A 13,560-nucleotide genomic window follows, 5' to 3' on the forward strand; every position below is an offset into this window, starting at 1 on the left:
TCCCAGGCCCAGAGTTCAAACCCTACAACCAAAAAACAAAAAAAAACGGGAGACCAGAATCATTTTTTTTTCAGCTGTATCATTTTTAAATGAATCTTCACGATGCAGTCAGCTGTGATTTGAAGTTGTGTGCTACCTAGGTCTCACAGCACAAGTCCCAGACCCAGTGCTGACACAAGACTCAACAGAGCTAGGAATGCTCCACGCAGTACCTCACCGAGCTAGGAAAGGCGAGCCACCAGGCAGGCACGTATTTCTTTTGCTTCCTTGTGATCATATATGACTCTGTTTCCTTACACATTTTCATCTACAGAACAAAACAAACAAAAACTATCTGGATCTCAAACTATGCTGGAACTTTCCCATCTTCCACTAAGGCTTGAGGCATGGTCACACAGTGGAGCGCCGGTGTAGCAAGCCACCAGCAAGCCACCTGGAGCTTTGAATTCACACTTTAGTACTACCAAACCAAACCAAGAAACAAATCACTAACAGTAGAGCACCTGCCTAGCAAGCCTCCGGGAACTTTGAATTCAAACATCAGTGCAACCAAAGGAATAGCAACAACAAAACCACTAACATTTAGGTCAGCTGCGCTGTCTCACACCGGTTATCCACTAAGGAGCTGGAGACGGAGTGCCATTCAGAGCCAACACAGGCATAGAGTCACTATGATCTTATCTGAAAACACAATGTTGAGTCCATAGGGCGGGAGGTGTGGCTCAGGTAGGAGAGCATCCCCAATGTCAGACATTTCTAGGCATTTTTGTCAACTATACTGGGCCACTTTATGCCACCTTTGGATGGCCCAAGCGTCTCAGAATTTTATCACCTTCAGAAACTCAAGGCAACGCTCCCACCTAGTGGATGGAAGAAGAATGCGTGTCTTACTAGGGCAGTGAGCATCATCATAAAGGAATAAAAATGACGTTTTATTTTGTTTTTTTTTTATCACCCTCAAAATATAGGCCTCCCCCCACCCCATAACACAAAAAAACAGTTCTGGCTGTTGCCCTTGAAGCACTGGACGGCGCAGACAGTGCTCTGAGGTCACGTGTAAATGTTACTCTGAGTCTCGCTTGAAGCCAGTTTCTTCAGCACCTCTGAGCTTCGAGGCACAGCCTGGAAGGAAAGACAAAGATGTGAAGATTTTGCTTGGAGGCAGCACGTGCTCTTTCACACTGCTGCAAACTATGAGGCATTGTATCCAGCAGCAAAGCACCTTTCCCCTCCTCATTCAAGGGGACCCAGCGGACTTCCCACACCTCCCATCCCTCCCGATGTCTCCTGCTTGCCCTGCCCTGCTCCCTGGCCGCCACTGCAGCCTCAACACCCACTAAACCCTGCACCTGCTGAACGGCTGGCTACTCCATCCCAGGACCCCACATTTTGCGTTTTCCAGGATACTAAGCATCTCACTGGCACCCGCTTTGGCTGTGGAACCACTTAGCTCTCGGGGTGACCACAGCAGGGGCTCAAGACAACTTGATAGCAACTGATCAAAAACCCACTTTAATCAGAAACAATGCACTAAGTCAGGCTGACTGCATCTGATCACCAAGAAAAACAGTGCTTAGCCAGGCTAAGTAGGGCACCTGTCACCCCAGCACTCACTAGGCACACAGGGGGATGGAAAGCTGGGAGGCAAGCCAGAGCTACCTCATGAATTCAAGGCCAGCCTGGGTTAGGCCACATAATCAAACTATGTCCCCAAACAAAACAGACACACACAAGTAGAATCTGCCACAGAGTTTGGGCTATTTGAACATGGATGAAATAGATTTGCAACTATGAAAGTACAATGAAACCTGGGGAAACTGACTTGGGGAGGGCAAGAATAAAAGTGAGACTGACTAAAACCTATTACAAACATGTAGAGATAAGCAATAAAATCTCTGTTTAACTAAGGTAAGCTTTTAAGAAGAAAAAAAGCAGGCCGGGAGTTCAGCCTAGAGGTAGAGTGCTTGCCTAGCACGCTTGAAGACCTGGGTTTGATTCCTTGGTACTACATATATAGAAAAGCAGGAAGTGGTGCTGTGGCTCAAGTGGCAGAGCCCTAGCCTTGAGGAAAAAGCCCAAAGACAGTGCTCAGGCCCTGAGTTCAAGCCCCAGGACTGGCAAAAAATAAATGAAAAGAAATTAAAAAGAAAAAAAAAAGCAAATAACAAAAATAGAACTAGCCCTCTACAGAACCATCTCTCCTGACACAAACATTACCTTAAAAGTATGCACGAAAACATTCGTGACAAGTACACAAAAGTGAGTGGAGCGCTGGTGGCTCATACCTGCAATCCTAGCTACTCTGGAGGCTGAGATCTGAGGATCACAGCTCAAAGCCAGCCATGGCAAGAAAAGTCCATGAGACTCTTCAATTAATCAGGACAAGCTGGAAGTGGCACTGGGGCTCAAGTGGTAGACCAAGGGGCTGGGGGTTTGGCCTAGTGGCAGAGTGCTTGCCTAGCGTGCGTGAGGCCTGGTACCACATACATAGAAAAAAAGCTGGAAGTGGGGCGGGGCTGTGTCTCAAAACGTGGAGTTCTAACCTTGAGAAAGCCCTCAGACAGTGTTCAGGCCCTGAGCTAAAGCCCCATGACTGGCATACAAACAAACAAAAAATCAAGTGGTAGAGCAAAAAGGAGAGCAGGGACAGTGCCCAAGCCCAAAATTCAAGCTCCAGGACAAGGAAAAAATAAAAAATAAAAATAAAAACACAAGCACATCCAGAAGAGACGGGATAAGCTATGAGATGCCAGTGCCACATCAGAAGCTGCCACACTGGAATATGGGCTTTTAGCAGGATGAAGTCCCACATTTAAGTTGTCCTACAGCAACTTAACAACTTCTAACAACTCCACTGTTAATTCAAGTGAATTAAAACCATACCGTAGCCAGTTCTTTGAAGCTCATGGAAGACAGTATGGGCTTGAAAGCTTCAACTGTAACAATGTCTAGTTTCATCACATCCGTGTAACACAAGTACAGAATCCCAGGGATTTTCCACACTTGACAGTAACTCAGCACTAGAACACACAAAGAAAAGGTCACCGCAGTCTGCTAGTGCATGTCCTCAGAGAAGAACAGATACGACCCTTGATCTTAGCCAAAGGGCCAAGAAGCCATTAGGGCATGACTTTTAAATTAAATACTTTAAGTAGTATAGGCTACTTTAAAATTACATTTCTGTGGCCTCTTTTACTCAAGGCATCTACTGCCATGTTAAACTAATTATAATGAACATCTTCTTTCAAAACAAACTTATTTTCCTAATAAGCTACTGCAAATACTTATTTTGCATTTCCTGAATATACTGATAATTATAAGAGCAAAATTTTACCACCTACAGTAGACAACATAAATTCCACACAAATAACATAGAGTATATAGTCACTTCTTATTCCAATAAACTTAACATAAAAAGGAATAAGAAAAAACCAAAAAACAACACCATTTTGGTGCAGGCGTGTGAACACACCTATGATCTCAGCACTCAGGAAGCTAAGATTAGAGCATCAAGGTTCAAGGTCAGCCTGGCTATACTGTAAGCTAAGACTAGAGCATCAAGGTCAGTCTGGCTACACTGCAAGCTTCAGATTAGAGCATGGAGGTTCAAGGTCAGCTTGGCTACACTGTAAGCTTCAGGCCAGCCTCAGCAACACACAGGAATCTGTCTCAAAAAACAAACAAAAACTTTTTACCTCCAAACAATACAAACAGCAAATAATTGTATATTAAAAACATAAACTACTGAAAATAACTGGTTATCTATTTCTGACATGGCATTATATAATCAGTGACAATAAAAAAATACTAAACTCTTCAAAAAAATATTAAAGCAATTATCAAGTCTCAATATCCAAACTTTCTATTTTGATACATTAACTTTCATACACCAGCAATTTTAGATCTATCACTGGCTTGCACTTTGAGTTACCACAGAGCAAAAAGCAGCAGCAAGGATGAAGCAGTCAGGAGATCCCAACTGCTTTTGTCAGATACCTTGCTCCAGAAAATTCAAAAATCCAAACCAAATTATTTTGTACGACAGACACAGAGGATGAGCAGCCATACATGGGTGACAGTGCCAACACACCGAACCGTGGCTTCCAGAAGAGCCGGCCAGGGACAGTGACAGCCGTCAATGGGCAGCGAGCCACAATGTGAAGTACAAAACTAGATCCCACCTGCTGCAGGAAGGTCATGTGCAATATTTGGCTGTTCCAGCAGTGAGCAACAAGCAGGGTCTTTGAAGTGCTGTGTTTTTAGGGCTCTCAAGAAAGGAGAAGGCAGGCTGCCAGTAGATTCTGAGGTTTTATAGTCGGTGACATGTCGGCATGTGAGAACAGTTATCTGCATGTTCTTCCTTGGAGAAGAGCCAAAAACCTAACACAAAATTGATTTCAAGTTATACAAACATAATTTGGAGGGCTGACATAGTTGGTCAATGCCTGTAATACCAGCTACATAGGAGGCAGAAATGAGAGGATCAATGTTCAAGGCCAGCCAAGACAAAAAAAAGTTAGCAAGCTTCTAATTCAATGGCTCACCCCTACAGTCCCCCTATGTAACATGCAAAGAAAGAGAAGGCACGATGTCTTGAGCCAGAGGCAACAAGTGCAACACCATCACAACCAATAACAAGGTACATGGTGGTACATAGCTGTAACCTCTGCTATACGGAAAGACACAGATAGGAGGAATGAAGTCTAAGGCCAGAGAATGTAAGAACCTATCTGAAAAATAGCTAAAGGTAGGAGAGGAATTTGACATGGCCCAAGCAGTGGAGTCCTGCCTAATTAATAAAAGGTTGGTGTTCAAACCACAGTATAGCGAAATAAATAAATGTTAAGGGCTTAAAGGTGTGACTCAAGCACTGAGTACCTGTCTAGCAAGTAAAAAGCTCCTTGACTTCAAACTCCAGTATGGGGATGAGCCTGTACACACAACAAAAAAATAAAAATAAAAACGAAGCCGGGTGTGGTGGCTCACAACTGTAACCCTAGTGACTCAGGAGGCTGAGAACTAAAGATCAAGGTTCAAAGTCACCCTGGGCACTAAAGACCATGAGACTCTTATCTCCAATTAACCACTAGAAAACCAGAAGTGGCGCTGTGGCTCAGGGGGTAAGGGTGGTAGCCTTGAGCTGAAGAGCTCAGGGAGAGCGCCTAGGCCTAGAGTCCAAGCCCCATGACCCACAAAAAAAAAAAATAATAAATAAATATAAATATATAAAATACGAAAGGAAAAATCAAGCATGGTAGTACATGCCTATAATCCCAACTCAGCTACATGGAAGATTAAAGTTCAAGGCGGCCCCAGGCAAACATGAATATAAACTGAAGTAAAAAGGGGCGGGGAGGGATGGCTTCTGTGGTAGAACACCACCCAAGGACAGGAATTCAAACCCCAGCAGTGCTAAAACTACAAAAAGGACCAAGAACAACAAAATCAACCCACAATCCTGTTACAGACGGAAACACACTCTGGCTGTCAGCACAGGAGTCTTACCTCTCGTCTAGAGGGTACAATATGCACTGGAGAGACTGTAGGCTCTGCTGCCCCTCATCTGGGGTAAGGAGGACACTGCTTTCTAAGTCACTTTCTTGTCTCAGACCTAAGGACAGTGCTGCTTAGACCTAAACGGTGCAGTAAGCACACGGGTCCACAGGCCACAGGCTGCCAGGAGAGGCGCAAGGCACACAGCCACGCCCACTCCTTCCCCACCACAAGGGGTGCCTGACAAGCCATTCTTGAAAGCTCACTTTCTCAGTTACAACAATTACATGAGGCTTCAATGTTCCCCTCGAAGCATGTGAATCTGAGAGATCTACAAAACTCCTTCCCGCTTTTCTCTCTGTTGGTTGTAAGACTTGAACTCAGGACCTAGGTGCTATTCCTGAGCTTAAAAGCTATAGATTCTCATCCAGTTTTCTGGTGGTTAATTGGAGATAAGAGCCTCATGGACTTTCCTATGCTGGCTGGCTTTGAACCTCGATCCTCAGGTCTCAGCCTCCTGAGTAGGTACGATTACAGGTGTGAGTCACCGGCCCCTGATTCACCCTACATAATTTTAAAGAGCAAAGTAAAACAGCCATTCCCTAAGATTCTGACCTTCCCCAGAAAAATACATATACCTACTTTATTTAAAATCACATATATACTTATGGAACAACTCTTCATTAGAAGAAATACATTTTTTAGTCTATAACAAGTATTTCTTATGCTATTTTTAAAAATGTATACATCTAATTTCCAATGAGTGCTTTTTTGTTTTGGTGGGTCCTGGGGCTTGAACTCTGGGCCTGGGCGCTGTCCCTGAGCTCATCAGCTCAAGGCTACCATCCTGCCCCTTGAGCCCCAGCCCCATTTCCCATTTTCTACTGATTAATTGGAGATAAGAGTCTCACTTCTTTAGTGCCCGGGCTGGCTTTGAACCGCAATACTCAGGTCTCAGCCTCCTGAGTAGTTAGGATTACAGGTGTGAGCCACCTCGCCAGGCTCATGAGTCTAATATCAATATCAATGTTAAAATACACCTGCAATGGAAGCAAAGAGTGGCCAGGAAGCATGTGAGGCCTTCAGCCCTACTTCATTAATAAACACAGTTGAGCAAACATGACCAATGTGTGCAGTGAAGACTCTGCCAGTTAGCTGATTTGACCATGACACACTGCACACGTGGACTGGGCAATCATACTATACCCATGAGCAGACAATTCTGTGTCTATTAAAAAATCAAACCACAGTACTATTTATACCTATGTATGCATGTGTGCATACGAAACATACTCACTCAGAGACACACATGTAACCTAAGAATTTGTAACCTACAAGCCAAAATCTGAAATGTTCTCAAATCCAAAACCATTTTTTTTTTTTTTTTTTTTTGCCAGGGCCTGAGCACTGTCCTTGGGCTTTCTCAAGGCTAGAGCTCTACCACTTGAGCCACAGCATCACTTCTGGCTTTTTTCTACACATGTGGTACCAAAGAATTGAACCCAGGTCTTCGTGCATGTTAGGCAAGCACTCTACCACTAGGCCAAACTCCCGGCCCCCCAAACCTTTTTAGTCTATGTAATACCACAGTGGGAAATTCATTTAAGGTATTTAACAGGCTGTATATGAAACAAATCAATCTGTGTTTAAATTTGGGTCCTAATAATATGTTATGACATGCATACAAATATTCAAAAACTTTTTTTAAAACTCTGAAATCTAGGCCCGGGAGTGTGGCCTAGTGGTAGAGTGCTCACCTAACATGCCTGAAAAACTAGGCTGATTCCTTCGTACCATATACACAGAAAAGCCGGAAGTGGTGCTGTGGCTCAAGTGGCAGAGCACTAGCCTTGAGCAAAAAGTGCTCTGGTCATGAGTTCAAGCCCCAGGACTGGAAGAAAAAAAAAAAAACCTCTGAAATCTAAAGCAGTCTGCCTGCCAGCATTTCAGAGACTAAAAGCTCCACCTGAAGTATATAGTTGCCCACTAAAAATCCTGTTGAAATCAATTCTTGACTCAACCCTGTGCTTCCCCAGACTTATGTCATACAGCTCAAGTGGTAAAACAGTTCTGACTCCCATGAATGGAGACACAATATTCATGCCTAATGTGGAGAAAAACCAGATGTCACACTTTGGAGTATGGAGTGAGCGACAGCAAAGTGCGGCCTTCCACATTTCTCCTCTCCATGCCCGCTGCCTGTGCCCACTGCCCACACCCTCATTATTTCAGTGACCTACAACAGTGTCAGGCTGGTCAAGTTCTTTTATTACCTATAGTCTAGACAAAATCCCTATACTTGCATTAAAAAAAAAAACCAACTCCAAATTCTCTCTTGTGTAGAATTTGCCTATGCAGGTTAGAGACACTGACTCCGGAAAAGCAGCAACGCCCTGCAGTCTAAGCAACACAGCTTTATTTCTCTTACCTTTTCCAGCCACTGAAACTGTTGATCTTCAGCAACATAGCAACTACACTGGCAAATGAGAACCTGGGGAGCCAAATTCCAGCATTTCCGTAAGTACAGAACATTGCACAGATACCCCAAACTACCCCATGTTACCAGGGATCCCGTGGACAGTGATGAACACTGTGGAGTGCCCACAAAGGCCCTGGTGTTCCTTAAGTGGCCATCCCCCTCCCCTAAATGGTGCCAACTGTCTTGAGGTCCTGGGACCTCCCCCTTCCTCTTCCTCACTCTGCTTCCTGGACATGAGGTGAGTGCCTATTGTAATACTCAGATCCGGGTCTACCAGAAGCCTGACAGTGAGAGAGGGATGCCCAATCATGGATGCAGAACCTAGCCTACTTGTTACGGCATCAGAAAGATGACACACACACACACTTGGACAACAGTAAACTTTCCCAACTCTGCTACTATCGTATAAGTGAATCTCTTACTGGAAATGACCACCAGAATAAACCACATCCTAAGACAGCAACCAGGAGAGCTGGTACCCAGGCAAGTCTGAAGCCTTACGCACCGAGGGATCCGACTTCAGCTGATAGAACACACAGAAGGCGTCTGTGGGAGACAGGTGTAGTGTGTCGGCTGTTCTGCACCACTCATTCCAGAGTTTAGTACAACCAACTTCTTCCCAGACTCCTGAGTTCATAACAAATGAGGACAAAAATGCTGTGAAGAAAAAATTCACATATGTGAGTGCTCAGCTCCTAGCCAGTGAAGGTAACAGCTCCAGGCACTGTAGAATTGCAGAGCTGAAACAGCCCTTGGAGACCACCTAAGATCACTTTGCAGGACAGGAGACAGAGGGCTATAAGAAGTGAAAAACACCATGCAAGGAAGACAGTGTCATCCCAGCCCTGGTCAGGCAGGCTTGCCCACACACTTCTGCATTTCTGGCCAAAGTTAGGCCGGTAGAAGTTCACATAACGAGGGAAAAGTTATCGACCATACACTAAGTACACTGGGCAAGTGTTCGGGGTAACTGACATGTCAAGGGATCTTAAGTGGGGTTCCTGCTCTGCTCAAAGTTTTAGAGATCCATGGGCATATGTGTCTGAGGATAACTCTCTACCCTCTATACTCTTCTATCCTAACCTCCCAAGAGAAACTTTACATACCATGAGCAAAGGAGTGACGTTCTTACTATGTTTGCAGAAACATTTAATAAACCTTAGCACACTACAAATAGTTCCTTGAACTATAAGTTCCCAAGGCCAAAACTATTTTCTCTAAATCTTGCCAGTCCTGGAGCTTGAACTAGGTCTGGGCTCTGTCCCTGAGCCTCTCGGTGCAAGGCTAGGGCTCTACCACTTGAGCCAGAGCACCACTTCTGGCTTTTTCTGACTAGTTTATTGGAGATATGAGTCTCAAAGACATTACTGCCTTGGCTGCCTTTGGATTGTGGTCTTCAGATCTCAGCATCTCGAGTAGCTAGGATTATAGTGCGAGCCACCCGCACCTGGTTAAATCTTATTTTTAACTCGCATTTAAGAAAGAGGCAACCTAAAGGTGTGACTCAATGGTAGAGTGCTTGCCTAACAAGTTTGAGGCCCTGAGATCAATCCCCACTAACAAAAACAAAACACAAAACATAAATGGGGCTGAGAATGTGACTTAATGATAGAGTATTTGCTTAGCATGTATGAAGCCCTGGGTTCAATTTCTCAGTACCACATAAAGAGAGAAAGCTAGAAATGGCTCTGTGGCTCTAGTGGTAAGAGTACTAGTCTTGAGCAAAAGAAGTTCAGGGACAGTGCCTAGGCCCAGAGCTCAAGCCCCAAGACTGGCCAAAAAAAAAAAAAAAAAAAAGAGGAGCCAGTGCTAGTGGTTCAGACTTGTACTCTCAGCTTCTTAGGAGACAGGGATATGAGGATTCCAACTCAAAGCCACCCCAGGAAGAACAGTACTTGACACTCTTATCTCTCATTAACCAGCCAACCATGGAATCTGCTTGGTTCTCATAACTCAGTCACTTCCATGGCCCACTGACCACCCTCCCCAGGGGAGACTCCTCCTGGAAATCTCTATTGAATCCCTATCTTGGAGCTATTCTCAGCTAAACCCCACTCCCAGTCTTATCTGAAAGTGCACAGTCTGCTACAGGTGTGAAGACATCATAAATCCAAAACAAGATAGCCTGCTACAAGGACAAACACATTCCAAAAAACTCTATGCTAAGACCCCACACCCTGCTCCCTGCGTCTCTGACTCTGCTCAGTTACTTGGAACCCCTCCACAGTTATGGGTAAATTCTGATACACTCTGTTGTGGGCTGTCTTCTTTCATCAGGCTTGGTCTTTCCTAACAGCAAAAGACTGCAAGCGGAGTTGTGGCTCAAGTAGAACACCAGCTTTGAGAGGAAAACAACAAAAACAAGAGCACAAGTTCATGGCCCAGTACCAGCACAAAAACAGAGTTAAGAGAGCATAACATGGCTCAAGTATAAGTTCAAACCCCTGAAACCAACAAAAAACAGGAAAAGATTTAAAAAAAAAAAGACGCTAGAGGGCCAGGAGTTTGGCCTAGTGGTAGAGTGCCTGCCTAGCATGCATGAAGACCCGGGTTCGATTGCTCGGTACCACATATACATAGAAAAAGCCAGAAGTGGTGCTGAGGCTCAAGTGGTAGAGCTCTAGCCTTGAGAAAGTCCAAGGACAGTGCTCAGGCCCTGAGTTCAAGCCCAGGACCAGCAAATAAAATAAAAAAAGACGGTAGAGGGGCCAGGAGTTTGGCCTAGTGATAGAGTGCTTGCCTAGCATGCACGAAGACCCAGGTTCGATTCCTTGATACCACATATATAGAAAAAAAGCTGGAAGTGGTGCTGAGGTTCAAGTTGTAGAGCTGTAGCCTTGAGAAAGTCCAAGGACAGTGCTCAGGCCCTGAGCCCAAGACCAGGATTGGCAAAAAAAAAAAAAAAAAAAAGACGGTAGCCATGAGAAGGCAATGTACTTTACTCAGACAAAGTTACTGTACTGACTTTTTTTTTTAAGTAATCAACCTGCAAAATCTATGATGGAAAGCAAAAGTTACTTTATATTTTGTTCTTTCAACTAAATGTCTGGTCATCAGTATTTTAACTTACCTACCGCATTATTTCCTATAGCAATGATAAACTTTGAGCAAGGATGTTTTTCTAGCAGAGAAACGTCCAGCGAGGTTTTTGTCTGTCTTCCAAGAAGCTGCACCTCCCTATAGAAGACAGAAGAAACCAAGATTTAGACTCAGCTACGTAACTACCCAAGCGGAAGAGTAAGGCATGGTGCTGAGCCCTTTGCTGATGGGTAAAATGCACTCCTCGTGCACGCATGTAATCCCAGCTACTAAGGGGGCTGAAGCCATCAGGGCAGGAAAACCTGAGACACTCTTATCTCCAATGAACCACAGAAAGGCTGGACGTGGCGCTAAGGGCTGCGCCCAGCTAGGGACCTTCCAGAGGTCAAGTCCCAGTACAGCACAAGGAAATGGAGACAGGAGAGGTAGGAGAGGTTGGATGGTTGGATGGATGGATGGATGGATGGACGGATGGACGGATGGACCGACGGACAGAAGGACGGACGGACGGATGGACGGGTGGGCGGGCGTGTGGGTGGGTGGACGGATGGACGGACGGATGGATAGATGGATGGATGGACGGACGGACGGACGGACGGACGGACGGACAGACAGACAGGGTCTACGTGCTCCATCACACAGGTCAACCTGCGCGCGGTCGTACCGAGAGCCAGTGCGGCCTCCCGAGGACGCGGGAAAGGCCACCGTGGGAGGACGGCCGCCGGGCCCCAGGCCGACCCCCTCCGCCCCCCCCCGGGGAGACCCCGACCCGGTGCCAGGCCGGCGGGGCCGACCCTGCCCCGGCCTGGACCCCGAGCAGCCCGCACCCGCCCCGACCCCGCCTCCACCGGTGGGCACAGGGCCCCCAGGCGCCAGGGTTTCCCACGGCCGCTGCCTGACCTCTTCCGCGCCAGCTGCCGCCGGACCTCCGTGTCCTCCGGCGTCTCCCTCGCTTCCTCCTCCTCCTCTTCGTCCTCCGTCCCGGCTCGGCAAGGAGCCCTCACCACCTCTCCAAAGAACGTGGCCGCCATGACCAGCCTGAGGAAGGCGGAACTGCGCTTGCGCCGCCAGTTCGACCACGCCCCCGCGCACGGCCACGCCCCCGCCGTTTCCGCCGCTTGGCCACTCCCCCGCACAGACGCCCCCGTCGCCCGGCCGCGCCCCCGCCGTCCCCGCGCATGGCCACGCCCCCGCCGTGTCCGCCGCTTGGCCACTCCCCCGCACAGACGCCCCCGTCGCCCGGCCGCGCCCCCGCCATCCCCGCGCACGGCCACGCCCCCACCGTCCCCGCGCATGGCCACGCCCCCGCCGTGTCCGCCGCTTAGCCACTCCCCCGCACAGACGCCCCCGTCGCCCGGCCACGCCCCCGCCGTCTCCGCCGCTTGGCCACTGCCCCGCACAGACGCCCCCGTCGCCCGGCCACGCCCCCGCCGTCCGGCCGCGCCCCCGCGTCGTCCTGGCTCTGGGCCCCTCCACGTTCAGCTCCCCGGGAGTCCCCGAGTCCCCCGCCGCCGGCCTCGGGGGCCTCCGCGCCGCCCCTTCCCCAGGGCCGGCGGGACCCGCAGGCTCCTCCTTCCTCGGAGTGGCAGGGGGGCTGTTGGAGCGCCAGCACCCGCTGCACGCACAGCCGGCGGCCACGAGCAGGAAGACACGCAGTGCTGCCGGTGGTGAACGGGAATTCACCCTTCACCAGCTGAGGACGATCGGGCGGATCTAAACAGCTCCTTTTCATGAGGACGCAGAGGTGGTCCACCTGGACCCTGACGGCACAAAATGCGCTCTGCCCTCCCCTAAGAAGGACGTGGCTGCACGCTGTTGAGCCTTGTTGACAGACCTCACAGACACGATTCCAGTCGACAAGCGTAAGGTCTATAACCGAGGCCAGCGATCCGGGGAGGACCGAGGACGCAGCGGAGACAGCGGCACTGGACCGATGGCTCTGCCGCTACCTCAAAACTGCTAAAAGGCCGGCAGGCTTTGCGGCCCCGGTCCGGCTGGCCTCCCCCTCCTCCGCGAGAACCGAGTTACACACTTCAAACTGAGTGTGGGCCCGCCTGGAGGCCAGGAAGCGCGGGCGTCACCCTCTGGTCCTGTGCGGAGGAATGAGCTACACGAGGTGCCCGGTGGTGCTCCGGCATCACCTGGCCCTTAGGGAGAGGAGAATTTTCAGTTCCGCAATCTGATCGATTCCAAGAGAACTAAAAGGCAATCCAGCAACAAACAAAAGGGGGATTCCGGGTTAATTCGTCAAACAGGATGGGTGAAATGCAAAAAAAAAAGGTTTGGACATCCTTTGGTCTGTGTCCTTTTGTGCAATCATGTTATTTTACCCGTGAAGACAGTCAACTGGATTCCTCGATTGTATGATGAAATATCTTTTCTGAAAAATGACAAGTTACCATAGGGTAACTGGGCCGATGCATCTGGTTAGGATGTACAAGTCGCGTCCGGTTCAGGGGACAGTTCCACAAGAATGTGAAGTTTTAAACAAATGCTTGTTTCATGCAGCGACAACAGATGTAGCCAAGCATTTTCAGAAAGTAAACACA

At 48.0% G+C, this 13,560-nt stretch overlaps 1 protein-coding gene across 2 annotated transcripts; it reads right to left on the reverse strand.

Annotated features, from left to right (window-relative positions):
* Nucleotides 1-941: 941 nt before the first annotated feature.
* On the reverse strand, nt 942-12,049 carry Psmg1 (proteasome assembly chaperone 1). Of its 2 annotated transcripts, XM_090349359.1 has the most exons (7): nt 11,912-12,049; nt 11,043-11,149; nt 8,478-8,629; nt 7,922-7,984; nt 4,182-4,380; nt 2,884-3,020; nt 942-1,122 (listed from the first exon to the last, which is right to left on the reverse strand). In XM_090349359.1, exons 1-7 carry the CDS (start codon nt 12,040-12,042, stop codon nt 1,051-1,053), a joined length of 861 nt encoding a protein of 286 aa, XP_090205485.1. In that variant the 5' UTR covers nt 12,043-12,049; the 3' UTR covers nt 942-1,050. The 2 variants fall into 2 exon arrangements, with proteins under 2 accessions (XP_090205485.1, XP_090205492.1); XM_090349366.1 differs by lacking the exon at nt 11,912-12,049 and having other exon boundaries at nt 11,047-11,134.
* Between the last annotated feature and the right edge of the window lie 1,511 nt (nt 12,050-13,560).

Source organism: Megascapheus bottae, chromosome 1, assembly GCF_031878675.1.
Source record: "Megascapheus bottae isolate mThoBot1 chromosome 1, mThoBot2.hap1, whole genome shotgun sequence".
Taxonomy (NCBI): Eukaryota; Metazoa; Chordata; class Mammalia; order Rodentia; family Geomyidae; genus Megascapheus; species Megascapheus bottae.

Excerpts from the sequence above, each read along its gene's own strand:
- Psmg1 (XM_090349359.1), bottom strand. The coding sequence starts at position 12,042 with ATGGCGGCCACGTTCTTTGGAGAGGTGGTGAGGGCTCCTTGCCGAGCC. Across the intron at positions 8,630-11,042 it reads TATAGGAAATAATGCGGTAG|CATTTTTGTCCTCATTTGTT; the intron begins GTAAGTTAAAAT and ends TTTTCTTCACAG. Across the intron at positions 7,985-8,477 it reads AGCTGAAGTCGGATCCCTCG|GTTCTCATTTGCCAGTGTAG; the intron begins GTGCGTAAGGCT and ends TTGGCTCCCCAG.